General features: G+C 35.9%; 1 protein-coding gene across 2 annotated transcripts in view; it reads left to right on the top strand.

Annotated features, from left to right (window-relative positions):
* Nucleotides 1-23,128, top strand: part of Fas (Fas cell surface death receptor) — a 26,409-nt gene extending 3,281 nt beyond the window's left edge. The window contains exons 2-10 of one of the 2 annotated variants that reach the window (XR_007349227.1): nucleotides 11,317-11,470; nucleotides 16,184-16,321; nucleotides 17,367-17,475; nucleotides 18,218-18,279; nucleotides 18,432-18,497; nucleotides 19,677-19,744; nucleotides 20,651-20,675; nucleotides 21,412-21,886; nucleotides 21,920-23,128. Coding sequence is in view for 1 of the 2 variants with exons in the window: in XM_015498860.2 (XP_015354346.1) it covers nucleotides 11,317-11,470; nucleotides 16,184-16,321; nucleotides 17,367-17,475; nucleotides 18,218-18,279; nucleotides 18,432-18,497; nucleotides 19,677-19,744; nucleotides 20,651-20,675; nucleotides 21,412-21,776 (987 nt within the window). In the remaining variant the exon portion in view is untranslated. Of the gene's footprint in view, nucleotides 1-11,316; nucleotides 11,471-16,183; nucleotides 16,322-17,366; nucleotides 17,476-18,217; nucleotides 18,280-18,431; nucleotides 18,498-19,676; nucleotides 19,745-20,650; nucleotides 20,676-21,411 lie in introns of both variants that reach the window. The other variant, XM_015498860.2, reaches the window with a different exon arrangement.

The raw sequence follows: 23,128 nt of genomic DNA, 5'->3' as shown, positions 1-23,128 counted from the left end.
ATGAGCACATGTTTTCTAATAGGTTCTAAAGTCCACAGCAACTTGAAACAAAATTTAGGATAGGGAATCATCAATTCCTTCTTGTTAAGTAGGTAAATATAAAAACAAATAATCAGATGAAGTGAAACAAAAAGTAAATACTGAAATAATAAAGTCACTCGTTTTAGATTTATTCAAATCTATTTTTTGTTTTATTTATAACACCCCAGCCTTGTCTATACCTGCATATAATTACATGTATAATCAGTGCTATTTATATTCTGCTTATTATCATTTTGCATATATGCAAACCATTGTTTCTTTTAATTTTTATTTGATATGTTGTTGAGTTGTGATTACTGAATTTTACTTAAAATTATTATTTAATTTTATTTTACTTATTATTTTTATTAATAATTTCTTATAAAGAAAACATGTCTTACCATAATGGTATACATATCAGCAGATAGACTCAGCCCTTTGAGGTGACCAAGCTTACTGCAGGTTATGTTAAGCTGTAGACTGGGATAAACTTCTAAAATTGGAATAAACTTGTTATTAGATTTATGAATGACAGGCTGTTCTTTGGTCCAGTTATGTAGTGTTATAAATATATAAATAAGGTATATACTTATTCACCTGTATATTCTGTGAGACTATAAAAATTTAAGATGTGAGAAACACAGACACTTGATTTTTCAGGCAGAGATCTTGAAAAAAGAAACCAAAAAAACCCCAGGAAAGACAGAGGAAAGAAAGAGAGAAAGAACACACAAGCTCAGAGTTAAGGCCTTTAACTCCTTGCAGAAGAAATTTTGATGGTTAGTTGTTCTTACAGCAGGGTCTTTGGTCCCATTAAGCTGTTTTGTTTTTTTTTTTCCACATGCATGCTGAAAAATCTAGGCCTGATTTTAAAAATTGGGCCTATACATACAGGAGGACAAATATCATGTGATGTGAGTTACATGTAGAATCCAAAAAAGTTGAACTCTAGAAGTAGAGAGTAGTAAGATGATTATCAGGGGCTGTCAGAGGAAAGTGGCTGGAGAGATGTTGGTCAAAGAATACCAGTTTTTAGTTAGGATGAATGGATTTAGACAGGATGAATAAATTTGAGACATCTTATCACAAAGAAAAACCATTAGTATGTGAGCTAATACAGATTTTAAGCAGCTCGATTTAGTCATTCCATAATGTATATGTATTTTAGAACATGTTGGATATATAAATATGTATAATTTTTGTTCATTAAAAATTTTTTGAAAATTGGCTTTATACTACCCCCAGATTATGTTTTTGTTGAGCCCACATTGTGTTGACACATAAGTATGTACATATGCATTTACTTATTTATTTTTAATATTTGTTGCCACCATTTAAATGTTAGGGCTTTTGGTTTCTCTTGAAAACCTGAAGATCTGAGCGGATATAACACATTGCCTCTGTTTCCCTGAAGCTCAGTAATGGCTGCCCCTTGGATCCGGGTGGAGTGTTGCAGTTGGACAAGCCCGTTCCACTCCTTGTTGTCTATTATATCTGGCTACTTCTGTATTACCTGTGTGGCCCCTGAGACATTTAAGGCCTCTGAGACTCCTGTTTAGGACTTTGTAGCCTTCCCATTACCTGTTTTCTCTGCTCAAAATGACTTCTTTCTTGAGTTATTTTTGGAAAGATCATTAATTCTCCCTGAAAAGCCACATTCTGGTTTGTAGGTGCAAAACACAGATGCTGTTAAGTCTGTAAACTCTTTATCTTCCTCACAAATAAATGTAGTAGCCTACTAACCTCAGATTTTCCTTCCTTTACGTGAATATTGCCAGGGATACATGTTGAAGATGATCATTAGAAGGGCCTGTTCTCAGAGATCCTGATTCCTTGTTGGGTCTGTGGTGTGATATAAGGTTTTTTTTTTTGTTTTTTTTTTTAAGATGTTGATGGATCTTTATTTTATTCATTTATTTATATGTGGTGCTGAGAATCGAACATAGTGCTTCACACATGCTAGGCAAGTGTTTTTACCACTGAACCACAACTCCAGCCCCAGGTATTTTTTTTTTTTTTAAATGCATCAATCATTGTTTGATTCTAATGTCTGACAGATTTTTTTAAAAAATATTTTTAGTTGTAGATGGATAACAATGTCTTTATTTTTTTAATTTAGTTTTTTTATGTGGTGCTGGGGATCAAACCCAGTGCTTCATGCATGCTTGGCAAGCACTCTACCACTGAGACACAACACCAGCCCCTTTCTGATAGATTTTGAGAATGATTTTTTTAGCATCAAACTCGAAATCTAATCCCAGGTGAAATTCCTAGGTTCTTTAATTTAATTTAATTTAATTTTTTGCATGGTCAGTCATGGACCTAAACAGTTATTTCTGCTGCCTCAGGTACATCTGAATTCTCCAGGAACTGCTTTAAAAAGAAAGAAGATGTCCCTGGGATAGGATTAACTTGTGTTTTTATTTTAGACATTTTGAAAAAAGTAAAAACAAATGAAATGGAATTTTATTTATCTCTTTCATGTAAAAATTTATTTTATTTTTTTTTCAGTTTTCAATAATATAATAGTATATAAAACGGCATTATTCTTTATTTTTTACAAAAATATATTGGAGATCATTAAAACCTTGACATTGAATTGTGTAATGATGCCTTTTTAAAAAAAAAAAAAAAGAAATTGCTCATAGTCTTTTTTTAAAATATATATATTTTTTTAGTTGTAGGTGGACATAATACCTTTATTTGATTTTTATGTGGTGCTGAGAATCAAACCCAGTGCCTCGGGCGTGCTAGGCAAGCGCTCTTCCACTGAGCCACAACCCCAGCCCTCATAGTCTTTTTTTTTTTTTTTTTTTTTTTAAGAATTTCTTTTTCTTTAAGTATTGATAAGTAACTAAAGTCTAATTAGCAAGCAAGTAGAATTAGTTAGTGGAACTTTATATCTTGCTTCATTTTTGTCATTAGTAGTAGAGGTTTCAACCAGAAAGCAGGGCTAATAGGTCTGGTAAGAAGTAGTTCTGGTTCTTCTCAGTCCCTGACAATTTAGTTTCTGTATACCATAAGAAATTTGTTCTCTTACCTGGTTAACTCTGCTTCTCATCATTTCAGATGAGAAGTCCTTGGGCTCAGCTATGCATGATCCCAAGTTTGTAGGTACCATTGACACCCTTCACATCGAGAATCTGAGGATTGAAGAGGCTGTATTGGTTCTTATATTAGTGTACCAGGGCTACCATAACAAAGAACCTCACATGGGTGGCTTAAACAAAAGAAATTCATTATTTCAGTTCTGGATTCTGGAAAGTCTTGAGATCAAGGCTTTACCAAGGTTAGTTCCTTCTGAGGGCCACAAAGGAACCATCTGTCCCAGGCCTCTGTCCTTGGCTTATATATGACTTCTCTTAGTCCTTGAACATGACCCTGTGTTAGCCTGTGCTCAGATTTTCTCTTCAAAAAAGGGCACCAGTCACATTGGATTAGGGCTCACTGTGCTCGCCTCATTTTAACTTAATCATCTCTGTAAAGACCCCATCTCCAAAAGTAGTCATATTTTGAGGGAGTAGGCCAACATCCATGAATTTGGGGGTGGGGCACAATTCGGCTGACAAGTCTTGACTCTCTAGAGCTAGCTGTGTAACCACAGGCCAGTCACTGCGCTGGCATGAAGCATCCTTCTGTCAGAGAGGGGGGCTTAAAGACATCACTTTCAGAACCCTTCTTCCCTAAAACTAAAATGAGATACCACATTTTGGTTCACATTTTGAAGATCTTAGGAATTAGCTAACGGCTTTGCTGGTGTCAACAAAACTTTTAAATTTTTAGAAATTTCTCACTTTCTGTTTCTACCACTCACCCAAGTGCCTCTCTGCATTCTGTTACCTCTTAGTTGAATTCTGAAAGGCAATTTAAATGGTGAGTTCTTTTCCCTAGAACCCATCTGTTCTCATCAGTCTATTTGAAGTTCAGATCCAGGGGTTAAAATGGATTCTACTTAGAATTCGAGATGTCTAATGTTCAAATAATTCTACCTACAAGCATTTTAAAATAAGTTTTAAGCCAAGTATTTCATTATACTTGTCTATTAGGGTAAGTTATGCTTATTGAATAAGGTTCACTTTTCAAAACACTGGATTCAAATATGAGATAATATTTCTGGCATTTTAAAACAAACCTTCCAGAACGTACACATATAAATGAATGTTTTCCACCCCTCTCCCCCTCTGTGGGTAACTAACAACACCGTAATTCTTATATGTTTTTTTTTTCCAAGCAGTTTATAAACCACACAAGAAAGTTAGTCCATGTGCTCTCTAAGGTGTAAAATTGGTTTTTAAGAAATGTGTCTATTTACTTATAGTGACATGATAGTACAAGATGCTAAGTTATAAACTACTTTTTACACATCTTGTTATTTCATTGGCAGCCCAGCAACTCAAGGGTTGTGTTTTTGACATGGGAATCTATGAGGATATGACTAATAAGGATTCTTTTCTGGTAAATATTCTTTAAGAAAAATAAAACAGTTTCAGCAGAGACAGAACTTACTGCCAGCTATAGTTACCAGTTTGTGATGATTTGTATAACTGAGCTTTCAATTTCGTAAATTAAACCATTCCCTTTAGTGTGAGACATCTTTTTGTCAAATAATTTTTCTTCCGAAATGAAACGGTTTCCTTCACTGTCAAGCAGGGTCTTATATTGAGTGATGGATGACATAATCTTAGTGGACTAAGGGGAAATAAAATAGCCCTGATCACGCTTATTTAAGGAAAAGTTATATTCACCTAAACAAAAGTTGATATTTAAGATGTCTGATTTAGTGAAATCATCGAATTTCTAAAGATACTTGAGGAAAATTAAATTTGTGTGAATGAATAAATGCTACTAGTTCAAATTTTAGAATTTTTTCCCACCTTCCAAATGCTGGGTAAGCTTTTATTTTAGGTTCACTACCATTATCATCCATTATTATTTCTTACTGAAAAAGAAAAACAGATGATAATTCAATACAGATCTTTAGGCTTAACACAATCTGGTTACCACTGAAGTTATACCTTTTGATTTTCGTTATTGTACGATGAACACATGTCCACTGTAATAAGAAACAGATGAGTTAAGCAAAACAAAGGAACAAAGTTATCCTTAGTCTTAATTATTAAGGAATTAAAAACTACTCAAATTCAGTGTGTTAAAAGCTGGTTTCCTGATGAGACTTTTTTTTTTTTTAATATCCTTTTTGTTAACCTTGCACTTTTTTCAGTTCCTAACCTTCTAGTGTTGAATTGACTAGACCACTGTTATTACCCTCTTCAAGACAGGAAAACTTCCTACAGTTGGCTGAGCACTGTGTTCTTGTGGAAGAAACTGCCTCCTGGCTTTTGGTTAGAAATAAAACCCTGTTCCCCACGATTACTATGGAACTTGCTGCTGCCTGGCTATGTCAGGACAAACCGTTCGATGACTGAGCTCAGTAGTGAAAAATTTCACTGACCATGCCAGGCGTGTGTTTGCTCATTCTTGCCATTCAGAGGGCTGCCATTTCCCACCACTGCTTTACATTAAGGTTTTTTACCACTACTTTACATTAAGTTTTTTCATGTTTGTTTTGAACTTCAGTAAGAGCAAGGTGTGTGTATGTGGTGTATGTGTTTTAGCTTCTTTTTTTTTTCTTTCTCAAATCCTAGCTCATCCTTCTACAAATTGTCACCACTGACTCTTTGGAGTCATCCTTAATGAGAGTCTGTTTTTCCCAGTGACTGTAAGGAAGGAAGATAGATCTCCCATAGGCAGATAGGATTAAGGCCTCAGAGAAGGAAAGGATGGGGCAGGGGGACATCATGCCAACCTGGAAGGAGACATTGGGTCTGGAGAATGTCCTTTGACTAGCTACTCCTTGTCAGCTCTAACCACAATGACTTCCTAGTTAGAAAAACTGTTTCTGTTCCTCACAGCTTTGACCGCCCTTCCTTAGTTACCTCACCTTTACCCCTAGCAATGGCAACCACAAAGCAGACCCCTACCCAAAGCACTTTCTCTCCCCAACAGACAAGTCAACCAAAAGGTTGGATCCATCCTCTTAATTATGCAAATAAAGGATTGAAATCATGCACCTCTGATTGGCTTATTAAACTTGGAGCTGGAAGAGCTTGTTTGATCCATGCTGGCATCCCTCACCACACCAACCACTGGTGCTGGACCATCAGATAAGTCTTGAAAAGCCCCTAGACCACAGAGACCCAGGAGCATCCCCCTTGTGGGGTCCCTTCCCTTTGGGAGTTCTGCTTTTATTACTCTACTAACTCTTGTCACTTTACTCTCATCCTTGTGTCCATGGGTTTCATGCCTCAAATTCCCAAGACGAGGAACACAACTATCCATATTCCATGTTACAATAACAGGAACAAATTCTCATGTGTCCTTATTTCTAGGAGGGCTCAAAGGCAGCAGGTGCAAAGATTCTGGTATGGGATGGTTTCCAGTTTCGACATCCTGTTTGTTCATTCCAGAGCCCCACCCTTGCTACCAGTGCTCTGATGGTCTTAGCTATTCCCAGAAATAGCACTCAATTGGAGGGATGAAGACAAACTCAGTTTCTTCCCAAGATGTGATCGGGGCTGGCCAGATTTCCATTTCCTGCCAGTCAGAGCCCTGGCTTTGGGGGGATCCTGCTACGATTTTCCCAGACTAAATAACTTGGAGTTGACTTCTGATCCTCAAGAGAAATGCTTCCAAACATCTCCATTTTCCCCAACATCCCTTTGTTTGGAAGGTTCATTATACAATTAACAGGCAGGCTTTTTGCCAATGATTATCTAAAAACAATTGAGTTGTTTATGTGCCTAGATGAAGTAAAAGTCATTGGGAAACTAGCTCACAAACTTGAAACGGAGCCCAGACTTGGGCCAAATATATGGTGCTGGAGTCTTTCCTCAGGCTTTCATACTTTTGGGTTTTTGAATAAGTCATTGTTGTACTCTGTGCTCAGCTTCAACTATAAAAAGGACAGTAGTAACTCCTCCTACGCAGATTTACTGTAGCTATGAAGAGGTGATATATGTGAGTGAACTTTGTAAAAGGCCAGACAAATGCCACGAAGGAATGTGAATGGGGGTTGGTCCTCTCACTTAGCATTTTCATGAATGACTCAGAAAGAGAAAAATAAATTTTCTCATTTGCACAAGATATTAAAATACTGTAGGTAACAGAAGACTCAAGTTACAATGAACTTACGTTTAGAGCCATTTAAAAAATCTGCCTTGAAGCTGAATAGAGGCCATGGTCTCCTTCTGCTCTGTCATTCCAGGATTCTATGTGATGGCAGTATCTATGGATACAGAAGGCTGTATGGTCCTACTGTGGCCTTGAATATCAAATGTTAATTATCTGAGTGGATCAGGAAACCTTTATATTTATTTCCTTTAGTATCTCCTAGTGAAGCTTTTGCTGAGAAGTTTGGGTTTTTCCTTACTTGGGCCATGCCCTGGAAAGCCTTTCCAACCACCTCGCTCCCCCTTGTACATTTGTAAAGTCACTGCCAAAGTGTCTTCTTGCTCATTGGCATTCCCAGACTACTCTTTCTGAAACAGCATCGTCCCATTCAAAATTCTTCATGCCCCTAATCCTCCTTTACTCACTTAAATAGCATTTCTCTTTCCCTGACCTGTTGTGTATCTCTTTTTTTCCCACCATATGTCTTTACATAATGGTTATTTTGTGTGTCAACTTGGCTGGGCCACCCCACTCAGATATATGGGTAAACATTATTCTGGATGTATTGTGGAGATGTTTTTTTGGACGAGATTAACATAAATTGGAGTAAAGCTGATAGCCCTGCATAATATAGGTGGACCTTAACCAACTAGTTGAAGGCCTAAGTAGAACAAAGACTGGCTGCCTCACTAACATGAGCCAGAAATATTTCTGCTAGCAGTCTGTCTCTGGACTTGATTTCTTGGCTGTAGTTCTTTCCTGACTACTGGCCTATACTATCAGATTTCTGGCTCACTGAGCTTTCACAATCATGTGATCCAGTTCCTTAAGATAAATCTCNATATGTAAATCAATGGATGTGTAACTGATGTGATTCTGCAGTCTGTATTTGGGGTAAAAATGGGAGCTCATAACCCACTTGAATCAAAGTGTGAAATATGATATATCAAGAATTATGTAATGTTTTGAACAGCCAACAATAAAAAATTAAAAAAAAAACCCACAAAAAAAAAAAAAAGATAAATCTCATCTCTCCCTGACCCTGTCAACACACACACACACACACACACACACACAACCTGAACAAAACACCCTGGTTTCATATAAACTCGGAAAGGCTTAAAATGAATTTGCTTAACTAATTTGCTAATGGCTTAGCTAATATTCTGGATGATGTGATCAAGATTTCTCTGACTTAAAGAAATGTTATGATGGATATTTAAAATAATTTTTATTCTTCATTATTTTTCCATGTGGTTACCATTTTCCTTAGTTTATGTACCTTTCAGACCTTAGATTTAACCCATTTTCCTGCCTTTTCTGGAGTAAAGCTGATAACCTTCCATAATGTAGGTGAGTCTCATCCAAACAATTGATTTTTAGTTAATACACTGTTAAAGCATTACTCAGTCTCCTGGATATTGGATAAAATTTGCATACCAAAGAGCATAGGGCTCTATTACACACACACACACACACAATTAATTGGGCATTAACGTTGAGTGCTTTTGACTTGTCAATCTGGGAATCTGGGCTGGCCCAGTTCCTATAAATCCCATCCCTTTGAGTTTAAATTTGTGTCATCTTGTTTCTAATTAGAAACCAGAATTGAAAGAGAAGGAAAGCAAGTAATAGCTCACCAGTAACTTTATTCTTCACAATAACAAAGGTGGCTGGCAATAGAAAAGAATTGCTCCTGTTCAGTTTGCAAGAAGACTCACTGATCTCTTTTATCTCCTAATGAATTTTTATATTATTTGAAAATTTTCATGAGCTCCAATGTCTGGAATGCTGATTAGTTAATATAATTAATTCTTAGCCATTAATTAGAACCTGGGGGTAGTTATAGAATAAGGAGTCTTAAAAATGTAGACAAATTTCATTTGAAAGCCTCTCCCATCTCAGTGATTAACACTTTGGTACACCTCCAATCACATTACTGTTTCCTAGAGTGCCCAATTCTGTTACCTAGCTATGATTCTGTGATATAAAAGAGGGATTAATATTAGCAGGATAACAGCATGACCTTTTGTGGCAGAGAAAGAAAGGAGAATTGTTATCCTAAAAAGAGAGACTGAGGTCAATAATGCTATTTTGTTCAAAACTGCATGTTTGTTGTGTTTTAGAAAAAAGATCATAGATTTATGTTTTAAAACATAAAAGCCACGGACTTGAGGTTGTGTACTACAGTGTTTACTTGGGTTCAAGGCCTTGGGTTTAATTCCTACAATAAATAAATAAATATAAATATAAATATAAATATAAATAAAATGCAGGTATTGGCCTGGAGATGTAGATTCAGTGGTAGAGTGTTTGGCATGTGTGAGGCCTGAGGTTCTTCTGCTTTTGGAAACTTGATATTAATTTTCCATTGTAATCAAAGTTAGTTACCTTTGTATTTTCCAAGCTTGGCTCAACAAAAGTGTTAGATAGATTTGGCAATGGTTTGGTGGGAAAGCCAGCATATTTAGTACCATTCTTTTCATCTGTGTGCCAATTCCAACTGTTCCTTACATTGAATTGTTCATAACTGGAAAGTCAGCTATATTCTATGTTAAGTCCAGAGTACAGGGGGAAGAAAGATATGGTAGAAGTTAATTGACAAATCTGAGCTCTCCTTTTGCTAGTAAGTGATATGACCCTGGACATGTCAACCATTTCCTTGATATTTTGGTGTCATTTTCCCTCTTGGAAAGTCTGGATGTTAGAAATGCATCTTAAGACACATCCATCCCAGGAGGAAATGTGGGCCACCGCATCTCTTCACCCCTCCTTATCTTCTCAGTCATAAGTCCTGTGGTATCCTGTGGTCTGAATGGGATGATGCCAGTTTAAGTGATGAAGGAAAAAGGGCTGAGAGGGAAGTTGTGACTTTTTGGTAGCCAGTATTATGGCTCTGCCATATAATAGGGGGAAAAAAGACACACAGGAAAGCTATGAAAATGATCTTGAGAAAACAAAGTTCAAAACTAACAGCAAAATGACTGGTAATAGAACTTACTTACTATATGTAAGATGAATGATTTTTTAAAATTATGTTTAGAGAAAAAATAGGAAACCCAAAGAAGGATCAGAGCAGGGGGTGTTTTTATTATTTTATAAACTATATAATATTTATATATAATATATATATATATTATATATATATATACACATATACACACACACACATTTTTTCCTCTTCATGTTCCTAAGGAACTCCACTCTATAGCTAGCTAAGTTTGACACAATGTCACTTAGAGTTATGAGTGTTTGTTTGAAGGAGAAAGGAATCAAAGGAGATCAAATGTTGGTTCTGTATAAAGAAAAGACTGTTTTCCAGAACAAAGATAAAGAATATACTTTTGATTTTAATGAAATATTTATTGTATGCTTGGATGGATAAAAAATGAAGATTTAATCATAAACCATTGATTCTGCATTAGTATATAAGAAGGGAAGAAATTGCCATTCTGTAAGCTAAGTAGTAGGTTTGATAGAAATTATCACTTCTTATTGTCATAACAACCCTTTTAAGATAGAAAATACTATTCTCACTTAGCAGATGAAGAAATCAAGTATCAGAGCAGTTATGTGACTTGCCTAAAGTCACAGTTCTGGTGGCAGAACTAGGATTCAAACCACTGACATTTTGAAATTTCTTTTTTCCCATTGCATTATGCTATCCGTCACTGCAACTTTATGATAGTCACAATAATATCAGTGTTTAGTATGCACCTATTTATGATGCACCCCATTCTGTGGTAAGAGCTTTAAATGCATGATTCTGTTTAATTATTTCAGCAGATGTATGAGAATAGATTATTTCCACTGTGTGGATAAGGAAACAATTTAAGTTCTTTATCCATGGCACAGGGCAGTGTAAGTAGGAGCTAGTGCTTACTTTTGAGCACAGCTCTGGTTCCTCCCATGCATGACACTGTTTTTTGTGTGGCTTAGAAACCTTGGCTTGAGCTGTATGCAGGTGGTGTGCTCCTTTTCCAGTGATTATTGAGCAGGAGGGTGGGGCCCCAACATTGAGTCTGCCTCTGCACAGCAGACCCAATCATTTGGCTCAGTGACACTCATTTCCCAAGTTATTTGTTTCAGAAATCAATAAATTCTCTTCATGTTTTTCTTTTACAGATACTTCCCTTTATTGTTGGATCATTGCCCAAAAATATCAGTGCCCGAGCGACTGAGGTGTGGGACTTGAGGGAGAATGTTACAAAAGCTGAGACTCAGTGCTCAGAAGGCCTGCATCATGGAGGCCAGTTCTGCTGTCAGCTGTGTCCTCCTGGTAGGTCACACAAAATATTCAGAGATCGGAATGAAAATCAGGGAGGGGTAGCATTGGTAATAATGAATCCGTTATCTTTACAAGTTTTGATTACCCTTTAGCGTTATAATATTACTGGAGGAATATACCAATTATGAAATTATTTTCAAAAGATCAGCTTTATTTGCCTTTATCAAACTTGTTTGATATGATTATGATTAAGTGAAAATTTTACAAATTTACAAATTACGTGTACCCCCAAAATGGGAGATTTGTCTATTTAGCTCCATTTCTCATGAGCAAAAGAGGATTTATTTGTGGGTATTAAAGCTTATCATTTAAAACTGACTAGGATATATTATAACAATAGTGAAGCTCTGAAAGCAAGGGACTCTCACCCTTATAGGCTATGTCTCACACTTCCCCTCAGTCAGGTCTCTAAGAAGACTGTTAGTCCTGGCACTGAAGCCTGCAAAATATATTTGCATTTGCAGCTGAATAACTAGATGAACTAGAAATGTAACGGACACAAATCAATAAGTTTTAAAAGTCACTATTTTGAAATGCAAATCAATTTCATATCGGAAATCCTTCAAACACTAGCAAATTAGAAGCTAAGCCAGATGTAATTGCACAAACTTTTTTTTTTCCAACTTAGAGTTGATTACTAGTACATTACAGGTGTGGATCTTTCTCAACTGTGGATCTTTCTCATCTTTCTGTATTGTGAAGACAGGAAGGTATAGGAAAGCAATACATGGGTTTGTGTGATTTATGCAACAGATTAATAGGGCCAGAAAAAATTGTAGTAGATCTGTAGTAGGACTTGTTGGTCTCCCAGGATTCCCACACTACCAGTGCAAAGCAGGCATCAGTCAGGTATGTGAAAAGATTCTCTAAGAGTCCCCCTTAGCTTCCAGTTCAGATTTGGAAAAACATCCCTTATAATACAACTGACTTACACTTAACGCCCTTTTATATTTACCCTTTTCCAACAGGAATGAAAAATGGCCTCTTAACTTTCTTATAACTTGCTGAACAGGATCAGTTTTCCCTATGAATTGGAATATGTTCACAGTTTTAAAATCTAAAACAAAAGTTAAAATTAAAAATAGTATGCTTTGTATATATATCAGTCTGTCAAGAATTTTTGCCTTTTTGCTTTGTTTTATTTTCCTTTAAGAAGGGATCTCAGCCCTTGTGAGTTAGCTTATGGGATGAGAACTCATTCTACCACTATAGGAATGTTAATGATACAAACTTATATAAGAAATAAAGTTGACTGTACAGGTCAAAAATTTAAAAATGTTTAGAACCACTGACACACTAATTTATAGAAAATGCCTTAAGAAAATAGTAAAAAATAAAGAAAAGTATTGAATGCATGGCATTTCACTGTGATACCCAATGATGTGGGATTGCTTAAGTGACTTCTGGATATTTAAAGAAGTAGTTTTCTGCCAATCAAAGTCAAAGTACAGCAGAATTTCTGATATATTTCTAATATAGTCCTTAATTGTATAAATCCCCTTTCATGATTGCCAACTAGCTTGCTGACTGGATAAACTGCTTCTCTCTGCTCTTTCCTCTAATGATCCTAGGTGGCATCAAATACAGGATAAACACTCTTTTCACTTTTATTCACTGTTATTGAATTTTTGGCTTATCAGTATTCAAGTTGCTTCCAAATCTGTTTGTATTCATTGTTACTATGATTTTAATGTAATTTAATTAACTTATATAAATCAATGTATTATTAATACTGAGAAAATATAAGTTTATCTCTAGGAAAACTTGGTTGAATTTTTTGGAGAATTTCAGGCATTCAGACAGACTATTGGTGTATTTAAGCTTTCATTTTAGCACTAAAGAAGGGAGGAAGGAGAGAAAGGAAGGAAGAAAAAGAAGGAAATAACCAACAGGTGATACATTATGGGTATGACAAGCGATAAAGCATCTGGAATTCTAATATGTTTGTACAGTGTCACACAATTAGAAAATGATTACATAGTGATTCTCTATAAATTACAATAAAATGCAGTATTTTTTAATGATTCCATATGTGAATTAACACTTTTGATCAAAAAGTCCCAGTCATATTGTCATATCCAGTAAGGATTCTGTAGTTTGTTACTTTCACACTACACACACACACACACACACACACACACACACACCTGTTACACATACATATGCTCACATATGAATATATGTGTGTGTGTTTATATGCATAGCAGAACAACAAAATAATATCTCAAGGTAGTTGATATATAAGTGCTTTCATATGTCCTTTTCCCAAACTTTTTATAATAATTATGTATCATTATACTCAGAAAATAATGTGTTATACATTTTTTGGGAGGGACAGTCACTAATTTTTCATCTAAAAAAATTTGTGTCCTGGCTCGGTGGCGCATGCCTGTAATCCCAGCAGCTGGGGAGGCTGAGACAGGAAGATCATGAGTTCATAGCCAGCATCAGCAACTTAGCGAGGCACTAAGCAAGTCAGTGAGACCCTGTCTCTAAATAAAATACAAAATGGGGCTGGGGATGTGGCTCAGTGGTCAAGTGCCCCTGAGTTCAATCCCCAGTACCAAAAGAAAAAAAAATTAATTTGTATACTTTGGAGCAAAGAATATGTGAGTTCTTATATCTCCTATTACACTGTGCTAGGCACATTCCATGACAGTTCATGGAAGAGAGCAATTCATTTGGAAATCAGTATAATACGACTCACAGGAAACACAGTTGTTATTTCACTGTGTTCCTTAGGATGCTGCCTCGATGTTACCTAGCCCCGATGCCCTGTGTTTGAATTCTATTCTGGGTTTCCATGATTTGCTTTTTTTTTTATATTGACAGACTGTTGTTTTTGTTTACTAAAATATCATATATATATTTACATTTCATAATTTGCTTATAGTAAATATATTTTTTAATCAATAAGAATGTTATAAAGTTATTAATAAAGTCACGTACTTAGGAAACAGTGTAAATTATTTTTGCTGTATATGTGAGTGGAGTGGATTAGACTGTGTATCTTTTAAAATTAGTTCTACCATTAATAATTAGTCACTAGTGATGCTTTTCTGTTTATATTTTCTGTCTCTTTCTTCTTCATTCTCTGTCCCCTTATGTTAATCTAGTTTTACCCATAGCACTTGTCATCCCTGGACTTCACATATTCATTTACACATTGTCTGCCTGGGAAGGTGAAAGTCTTGCAATGAAGGCTTTGACTTATTTCTTACAGCATTTCCAGCTCCTAGAAACTGCCTCTTACACAACAGGCATTTAATAAGCTCTTGTTAAATGTGTGAATTTCCCAGAAAATATTGTTGCGTAATGCTTAGTATTATCAATGCCATGCTTTATTTTTAATGTAAATTAAAGGAAACCGGAATATTATTTAAAACTGTTTGCATTAAGATAACAACCCTGATAATAAATTTTGTTATCAATATGCTTATGCTTGTCCAGCAAATTGGACTTTATTCCTGGATGGAAACAGAGTAGAAAGAAAAGGGAGAGAGGAGGAAACTGAGCATTAACTATACAGAACAGATGCATTCTAATAACAATGTAAGAGAAGGATTATTATCTCCATCCTATGCATGACACAATTTTGGCTTAGAGAGACTAAACACTTTGTTATAGATTTTATAGGTACTAAAGATTTGACCAAGGTCTTTGGAACGTCTAATGTCCTTTCCCTAAAACTACATTATCTCTTATTAGGATTTGTGGACTTTTCAAAGTAAAATAAGAAATTAGAACAAAATTAATTCAGTAATCTCTGTAGCCAGTGACAGCCATTTTGCTCTGAGTATCTCCCAGGCTTCTCCCCTTTCCAAGAAATTAGTTGGCAAAAGAATTTCTTTAAGTGCATTTGATCATTCTCACCTCTCTTCTACTTTTTTAAAAAAATATTGTTTTTAGTTGTTGATAGATCTTTATTTATTTATTTATGTATGGTGCTGAGAACCCAGTGCCTCACACATGCTAGGCATGTGCTCTACTGCTGAGCCACAATCCCAGACCATCTCCCACTTTTTATATGCTCTTATTCTTAATTATCTTGTTTCTCTAGGCATATTCCTTTACTCATTCTTTTAGCTTTTGTCTTAGAAGACTTTCTCACTCACAACTGACTTTTTAATAATAATCTTCTCCCCATTGTATTTATATATCATTAGCTTAAATGCCCCTACAACATTTTAGGAGTGTTTTATTGTCAGCTTTTTTTTTTTTTTTTTTGCTACTGTGACTAAAAGAACCAGACTGGAACAATTGTTGAGGAGAAGGAGAAGTTTATTTGAGGGCCTATAGTTTTAGAGGTCTCAGTCCACAGCCAGCCAGCCAGCTCCATTCCTTTGCTGAACATCATGGTGGAAGAGTGTGGCAGAGGAAAGTGGCTCATGTAATGAGCAGAAAGCAGAGACTCTGCCAGCTAGATACAAAACAAATACTCCAAAGGCATGCATCCAATGACCTACCTCCTCCAGCCACACCCTACCCACATTCAGTTAACACTCAATTAATCCGTATTAGGGGATGAATTCACTGATTGGTTTAAGGATCTCATAAGCCAATCATTTCTCCTCTAAACCTTCTTGCATTGTCTCACACATGAGGTGACACCTCACATCCAAGCCATAATAATTCCTGTGCACTCCCCATGCTGTTACATAGCCACCTTACCTTCAAATACTTGATTTTTTTCCCCCTGCTCAGGTACAAGAAAAGATGCTGACTGCACAGCCAATGGGGGAAAGCCAATATGTGTGCCCTGCCAAGAAGGGAAGGAGTATACAGATAATGAACATTATTCTCCTAAATGCAGAAGATGTAAGTTTTGTGATGGAGGACATGGTAAGTGTCTTAGGAAGCAATAAAAAGAGTCCAAACCTGGTACTTCATGTAGAACCATTTATAGCACAGTTTGAGATTGGCCCTTCTTCTGATATGATGTTGACACACAGGAAGGTGCAGAATGAGGCTGGCTGGAGCAATGCAGGACCAAGTACTGAGCTAAAATTCACTGGTCTGGACATTTGTGGGTCAACTCTCAGCAGTTCTCTCAGATGAAGGCAAATGACTAAATATCAAATCAAAGGATTCATCATCTCCAGTCAAAACCACAGAAACTATTTTTATCCTGCCTTGATTTTTGCTTGTATAATGGTCTTTATTCATGGCCAGAAAGAGCTTAGAAGTCTATAGACTCAAGGGCAGAGAAACCCAAAATGTGGGTAACATATTCCCCTATCTTTGGAGATCTGATTTGTCTTGATAATTCCACTTGGGGGACCTGAATTTTTATGGATATCTCAATCTCTTCTGAGGGAGCAGAGTAAAATGTAACAGAAGGACTCCTAGTTTTATTTGATATCAAAAACCCGCTGGACAAAAAGCTTTTCTTTTCCCTATTTAGGCTGTAAAGCAAGGTTTCTCAACCCTGGCTGTGTGTGTGAGAATTGCCCAAGGAGCTATTAAAAATGCCAGTGCTTAGGTCTCACTTACAGCAATTAAATCAGAATCTCTTAAGTGATGGCCTTGGCTTTGGTCTATTTAGACATTCTCAATTCCAACAAGCTCTGAGTATTGATTATACTGCTAGTCCATGGGCTTTTTTCTTAGTAGCAAGGGTCTAGGCTAGAGGAAGAGAGGAACCATCTAACCAATGGCAGGATGATCTTGGTTGCTGGATTGTTTGTTCACTTAAAACTTTGCTGGCTATTTTAACCTGTGGATATTTGTGTTGCTATTTAACATTACCTATGTTACTAAAGGCTTGATGATATAACTGTTGATCTTAGCAGTGGATCTCAAAAATCCATGCCACCCTTGATCATTATTTTCATAGTTCATTTATAACTAGCTGCTATAATTAATATTTTCCAAACTGAATTTCTAGGCTTAGAAGTGGAAACAAATTGTACCCAGACCCAGAATACCAAGTGCAGATGTAAACTGAACTTTTATTGTGAAACTGCTCTCTGTGAACACTGTGACCCGTGCACCACGTAAGTTTTAGTCTTTCAGTGATGAAAATATTAGACGTACCCTAATAAAGAATGTCTTCCTAGAGAAAAGCCCACACTGACCAAGACTCAAGGTTCTGGTTTTGTTTCTCCTTCCAAGCAACTAGATGACCACTGACTAATTCAAACATGATTGAATACTTCCTGTGCCCTTAATTGCTAAAGATGATGATGTAAACTGGGTCTCTGTCAGTGTTTGACTTATGAAGAAAATTCCACTTGAGCCTCTTGACTCTCCTTATCACCCCTTGATTCCAAGAATGGCAACCCAAAGAAGCTAGTTGAATAGCTTCCCTAAGCAATATCCTGAGCATTGTCTGCTCTCTGGGCATTTTAATGTTTTATGATACTTTTTTGAAATTTATCTTGGTAGTTCATTTTTTAAAAGATAGTTTATTTTAAGGTCTGGTATTTTAAGAGTTTGGTTTATTGTCAGTTTGAAGTTTGTTTGTCTATTTCATCTTCCCTTGTATGCCAATATTTTATCTTCCTTTAACTTTGGTATCTTAAAACAAAGTAACTCTTGGTGTTTTTTTCATCCAAACACCCAAAATCATGTTATTAACTTGCACTTAGTTTTTAGATGATAATTTAGATATATTTGGGAAAAAATATTTCTCAGAGACATAAAGATGAATAAAATGGCCCCAAATATACACGTTCCATTGAAAATGATGAAGGAATCAACCCAGGCTTTCTGAATTTCTCGTGTATTTTTTTCTAGGTGTGAACATGGAATCATTGAGAGATGTACACCCACTAGCAATACCAAATGCAAAAAAGAAAGTAATGATTCTTTTTGTTTTTATATTCTCCTCTCTCCCATCCTCACCATTAAATATGAAGAAAAACTAATTGATTTTAATTATTTAAGAGTACAATATTTTGTTTAACCTTAAAAATTGCTTGTTTTCATATAAAATGTTCAATGTTTCCAGCTACAGGTTTCAATTATAACTGGCTGTGGTTCCTCCTGCTACTGCTACTCCCGATTATAGCTTTTGGTAAGTTCTTAGTTTGTTCAAACTGTAAATTTGAATTTTTGCCCACAAGAATTTTTCTCTGTCTTCTAACTGTAAGAAAGCTACCAAGTGTAGCTCTGTTGTATCGGTGATCTCCTGCTACTGAACATACTCCTGAAAGCTAATAAGAACAGATGATACCTTCTGCTGCTATTTCTGATGAACAGTTTTAGGGAATTGAGTGGTATTCCCATCCTCCTTCTAAGCAAGGGTTCTCTGCAGTAATAGCTAAAAATCAGAAGTAATCCTTCACTATTCATTAAGTTTTTCCTATGAGTTAAGAAAACACAAAAGCAAGGGCCATCCTTGGAACAAAATTGAAAGGACACTTGATAAACTGATCCCTTTTTGTACCTCCTGAACCTTGACCAAGCTGTTTTTTTTTTTTTAATTAACATTTCTTCTACTTCACTTAAAATATGATGGCAACACGTTTTATGCAAGGATCATTTATTAAAGTTAGCAGATAAGCCCCAGATTGGATATAATCATAATTAGTTTGGAAGATAGCTTTAACCATTTAAAATACAGGGTCACACCATCTTCCAGTAACTCAGAATTATCACACTTTTCCTTCTTTTTTGGAACAAGTCACTGCTTCTTCAACTAAAATATGATTTTTGTCTTAGCTTTAGAGGTTGTTTAGCTAAACATACGTAATTGGTGTTTAAACAGTTATACTTAGGGACATACAGATTCCTTTCTTCCATCTCATAATAACTTCAAGGAAAAACTTATTGAATGTGTATACCTGAGTTACTTATAAGTGTTATGTACCTGAACTTCTAGGCATTAAATGCCCTGCAACAGCAGGGTGATTTCAATTCCACATCCTATGGCTTCCGAGCCCTTCTGCTGTCATGCCACCCACCATACTGGAGAGGAAGGAAGTGGTGTGGCCGTAGAGTCAGTCAAAAGCCAACTTCATGTAAGGCCAGGGTGTGATAATTGGATGATTCAGTTAAGATGTGGCCTGTCTCTAGAACACTTGACTCAGTGGGGGTAAGTTTAGCACAGTGTCATTTCCTGTTGTGTTTGGCCACTTAAAGTTTCCGTGAATTTCTCTTTCTTCTTTTTTATATATTTTAGTGTGAAAGTATCTTGTCATGCTTTCTACCAGGCTAAGGTCTGAGTCTGATAGAAATTGCTTTGGTCTTTCAGGGATATACAGAATTTTTAAGTACCGCAGTACAAAACATGGTCACCATGAACTTCTACCCAACAATCGGGTAGGTGAATCAGATTTCTTTAAAAAATAGAGAAAGTAGTAATTCAGCTTTTTGATAGTTACTTTCTTTTAAACAAACATGTATTGTTTTAATGTGTATATGGGTTAGAACAGCATCAAATATTAGTTAAGATATGGTACCTAGTTTATAGATAAGCTTCTAGCGTCTTAAGAAGCAACAAAAGGGAGAGTGGAAGTGTGCTGTATGTGAATTGGAGGAAGGATGTGGTCAAGGTTCCTATTTCACGTTGGTGTCACCTCTGCAGGGAGACATCCTTTACCAAAGCCTGGATTTAGCCTGGGCAAAGAGATTGCTCTTAAAATCTATCACAAAAGCACATCCCGACTCTTTCCAGACAACTATTAAGCCAATCTCTAGTTGTTTCTTTTTCTAACATGGGGTCAAGACATTTCAAATAGCAAAACTATACATTGGGAAGAGAAAACAGTTCCTGTTAATTGAATAATGATGTTTTCATTTGAGGCAAGGGCTCAAAGGGAGTTAAGTTCTTTAAATCAATATGGTACATAAGAATTTCATTTTGAGCCATTTTTCTGCTGTTAAAAAAATAGCTATAGTAAAGAAAATTTGAGAATGTTTATGTTTGTTGTTTACTTTAATGCATTTATATGGAAAATAATCTCATTTTATTTCATGGATTCCTTAGATTCCTTGTCTTTGTGAAAAATGAGCCAGTATTGCTTAGTTTCTAGTGAGGCCAAAAGCTTTAAAAATTTGAATGATGAAAGAACCCTTCTTAATCACTTAGTCTAGTTTCCTAATTTTATATATCAGGCAAACGAATGTACTTTCTTCAGAATTAAGGAATTTGAAAGTGACATTTAGAATATTCTAAATATGTTTTTATTTGTCTCTTCCCCGCCTCCATTTTTTTTTTCTCCCCAGGAAATAGAGCCAATGAATTTCTCAGGTAAGGCTTTGTCATTGTATTTCTAAAAGATAGCTTCCTTTGCAGGAGTAGGCCAATTTTAGAATAAAGTCTTGCTAATTTCAGTAACATATTGTGGACTTTGCTACCCCTTGGGCTTACAGTTCTTGCTCACCATCAAGGGTTTATTCAGTAGTTCATTTAAATCTATAGCGCTCATTGTTAAAAATAAATCAGGTAGCAACAGAACATCACATTCTGAGAAATTGTTCCTTCAGAACCAGTTAGGTGTATTATAGCACCTCTGTTCAGAGTGACAATTAAATAGAATTGTAGACTCAGTTGTCTTTGTTGTACTCAATTCTGTAACAACATACCTGATGCTGTTTGGTTCTGTCATTTGACCTGGGTTTCACAGATAAAATGATCATAAACTTTTGGCCTATTCATTTAGGCTTGTGGCTCATTGATCTTCAATTTTGTGAGGGATATTAGAGTTGATGTCTTTTAAACCTCTTATTTCATACAGGAGGTAGGAAGAAACAGAGATGTTATGTGTCATGCCCTGATCAGAGAGCAAACTACTGGGGCCATAGCAGGAGCTGGAATTACAATTCAGAATTATTTTTATTTTTGTTTTTCCATAATCAGCCATTTGGGTCTCTAGGATGTTCCTGTATTGTTAATTATGGTAAGGGAAGGAATAAACATGATTTTCTGTAATGGGAATTTCATTTAAAAAAAAACAAATTTTCAGAGACTAGATTCTATTTTTCAGATGTTGACCTGAGTAAATACATCATTAGTATTGCTGAAGAGATGACGATCAATCAAGTTAGAGAATTTGTTCGTAAGAATGGTATCAATGAAGCCAAGATAGATGAGATCAAGAATGACAATCCGCAAGATACAGCTGAGCAGAAAGTCCAACTGCTTCGTAACTGGTATCAATTTCATGGCAAGAAGAATGCATATAACACTTTAATTAAAAGTCTCCGAAAAGCCAATCTCTGTGCTCTGGCTGACAAAATTCAGGATTTTGTCCAGACAGACGTTGTTAGTGACCGTGAAAATTCAAGCTGCAGAAATGAAAATGAAAGACAAAGCTTGGCCCAGGGTGAAAAAGAGCTAACTCAGTTTTGAGTATGTACAGTCAACAAAGTAAAATCAGTGTGAAAAAGGTCTTGTGTAGCTAAAGGTTGTAAATATCAATTGACTTTTTATTGGGTGCATTATGTTTTTTCATTTGTGAGATCTGTAGAGCTATTCCTTTATGGAGTTCAAAGACCTTAGGATTCTTCCTTCAAGATGTTTAAGACAGGTGGGAAGACAGACATGCATGGTCAAGAGTAAATGCAGTGGCATGATAAACACCCAAAGAGAAGCCTGTACAAAGGGGAAAAGCTTAGGATTGTGCTGTAGCATCTCACATGCAGTTCTGTCAGTGTGAATGTAGTTAGTGAATATTAGTATAAATGACTGCCCACTGCTGACCTCTTTCCACACATCAACAGAAACTGTGAACTTTTGCTGCCACATCAGTCACTGGAAAGACTGCTTTGCTTCTATATTACTTCTGTGTGATTCTGTGATGACTCTAGAGATCTTGCCATGTTTGTAAATTTTATTTACCACTCTGAGAGGAACATATTCAGGCAGAGCTTGCATATATATTTGAATGTACAATTTAATAAACTTATGCCTCAAAGATATTTGTGCAGATCACTGATACTCTGTGGTCCAATTTTCAGTTTTGAATTTGAATGGAAAATGCAGATTGGATTAAAGTTATTGAATATTTTCTATTTGTGTACCATTTTACTAGACAAAAATACTTGATTTCTTTTTCAGGTATCAAAAGCATTTTTAACAGATATATGTCACTAGACCCTTGCTACCTCCATTGCTGTCATCTTGGCAGCCCAGTACACTCTCAAATATGAAAGGACTGCCAAAGAAATATTTAATGACCCCATAAATCAAGACTGCCCTTAGCCTATCTAGCCTGGTCTGAAACAGACTCACTGTTCTTACAGGTGACAGCTTCATGGCATATCATGAGCCCATGTCTACTATCAAGGGTGGTAAGGTTTTTATTTTGTCCCTACTCTGCAGAATGTCCCCAAATTCCCCCTGTATTATTTTTGGCTACCAATACCTAGCAAAGATAAAAATGTTGTCAGGTTTTAGGAATTGCTCTTGTTATTGTCTGCAGATTCTCAAACAAGCTCCTTTGCCTACTGATAGTTGTTTATTTTTACATTAAAACATCTGTGAAAGTTTGTATTAAATATGAATTTTAATAAAGGGTATTTATATTTCTACTTTAATGAAGGTTATTTTGTGATTATATAGATGTACAATGACCTGAAGATGGTTATAAACTGAAGCAGGTACTTAGAATTACCTAAAGAGCTTCCATTGAGAGAGGATTCTTCCCCATTTAATGTTTGGAAATATAGGTTAAAATATTTAATTAAAGCAATGTTCTTGGA

This window comes from Marmota marmota, unplaced genomic scaffold, assembly GCF_001458135.2.
Source record: "Marmota marmota marmota unplaced genomic scaffold, marMar, whole genome shotgun sequence".
Classification (NCBI taxonomy): Eukaryota; Metazoa; Chordata; class Mammalia; order Rodentia; family Sciuridae; genus Marmota; species Marmota marmota.
This window is presented reverse-complemented; position numbering and strand designations above follow the sequence as displayed.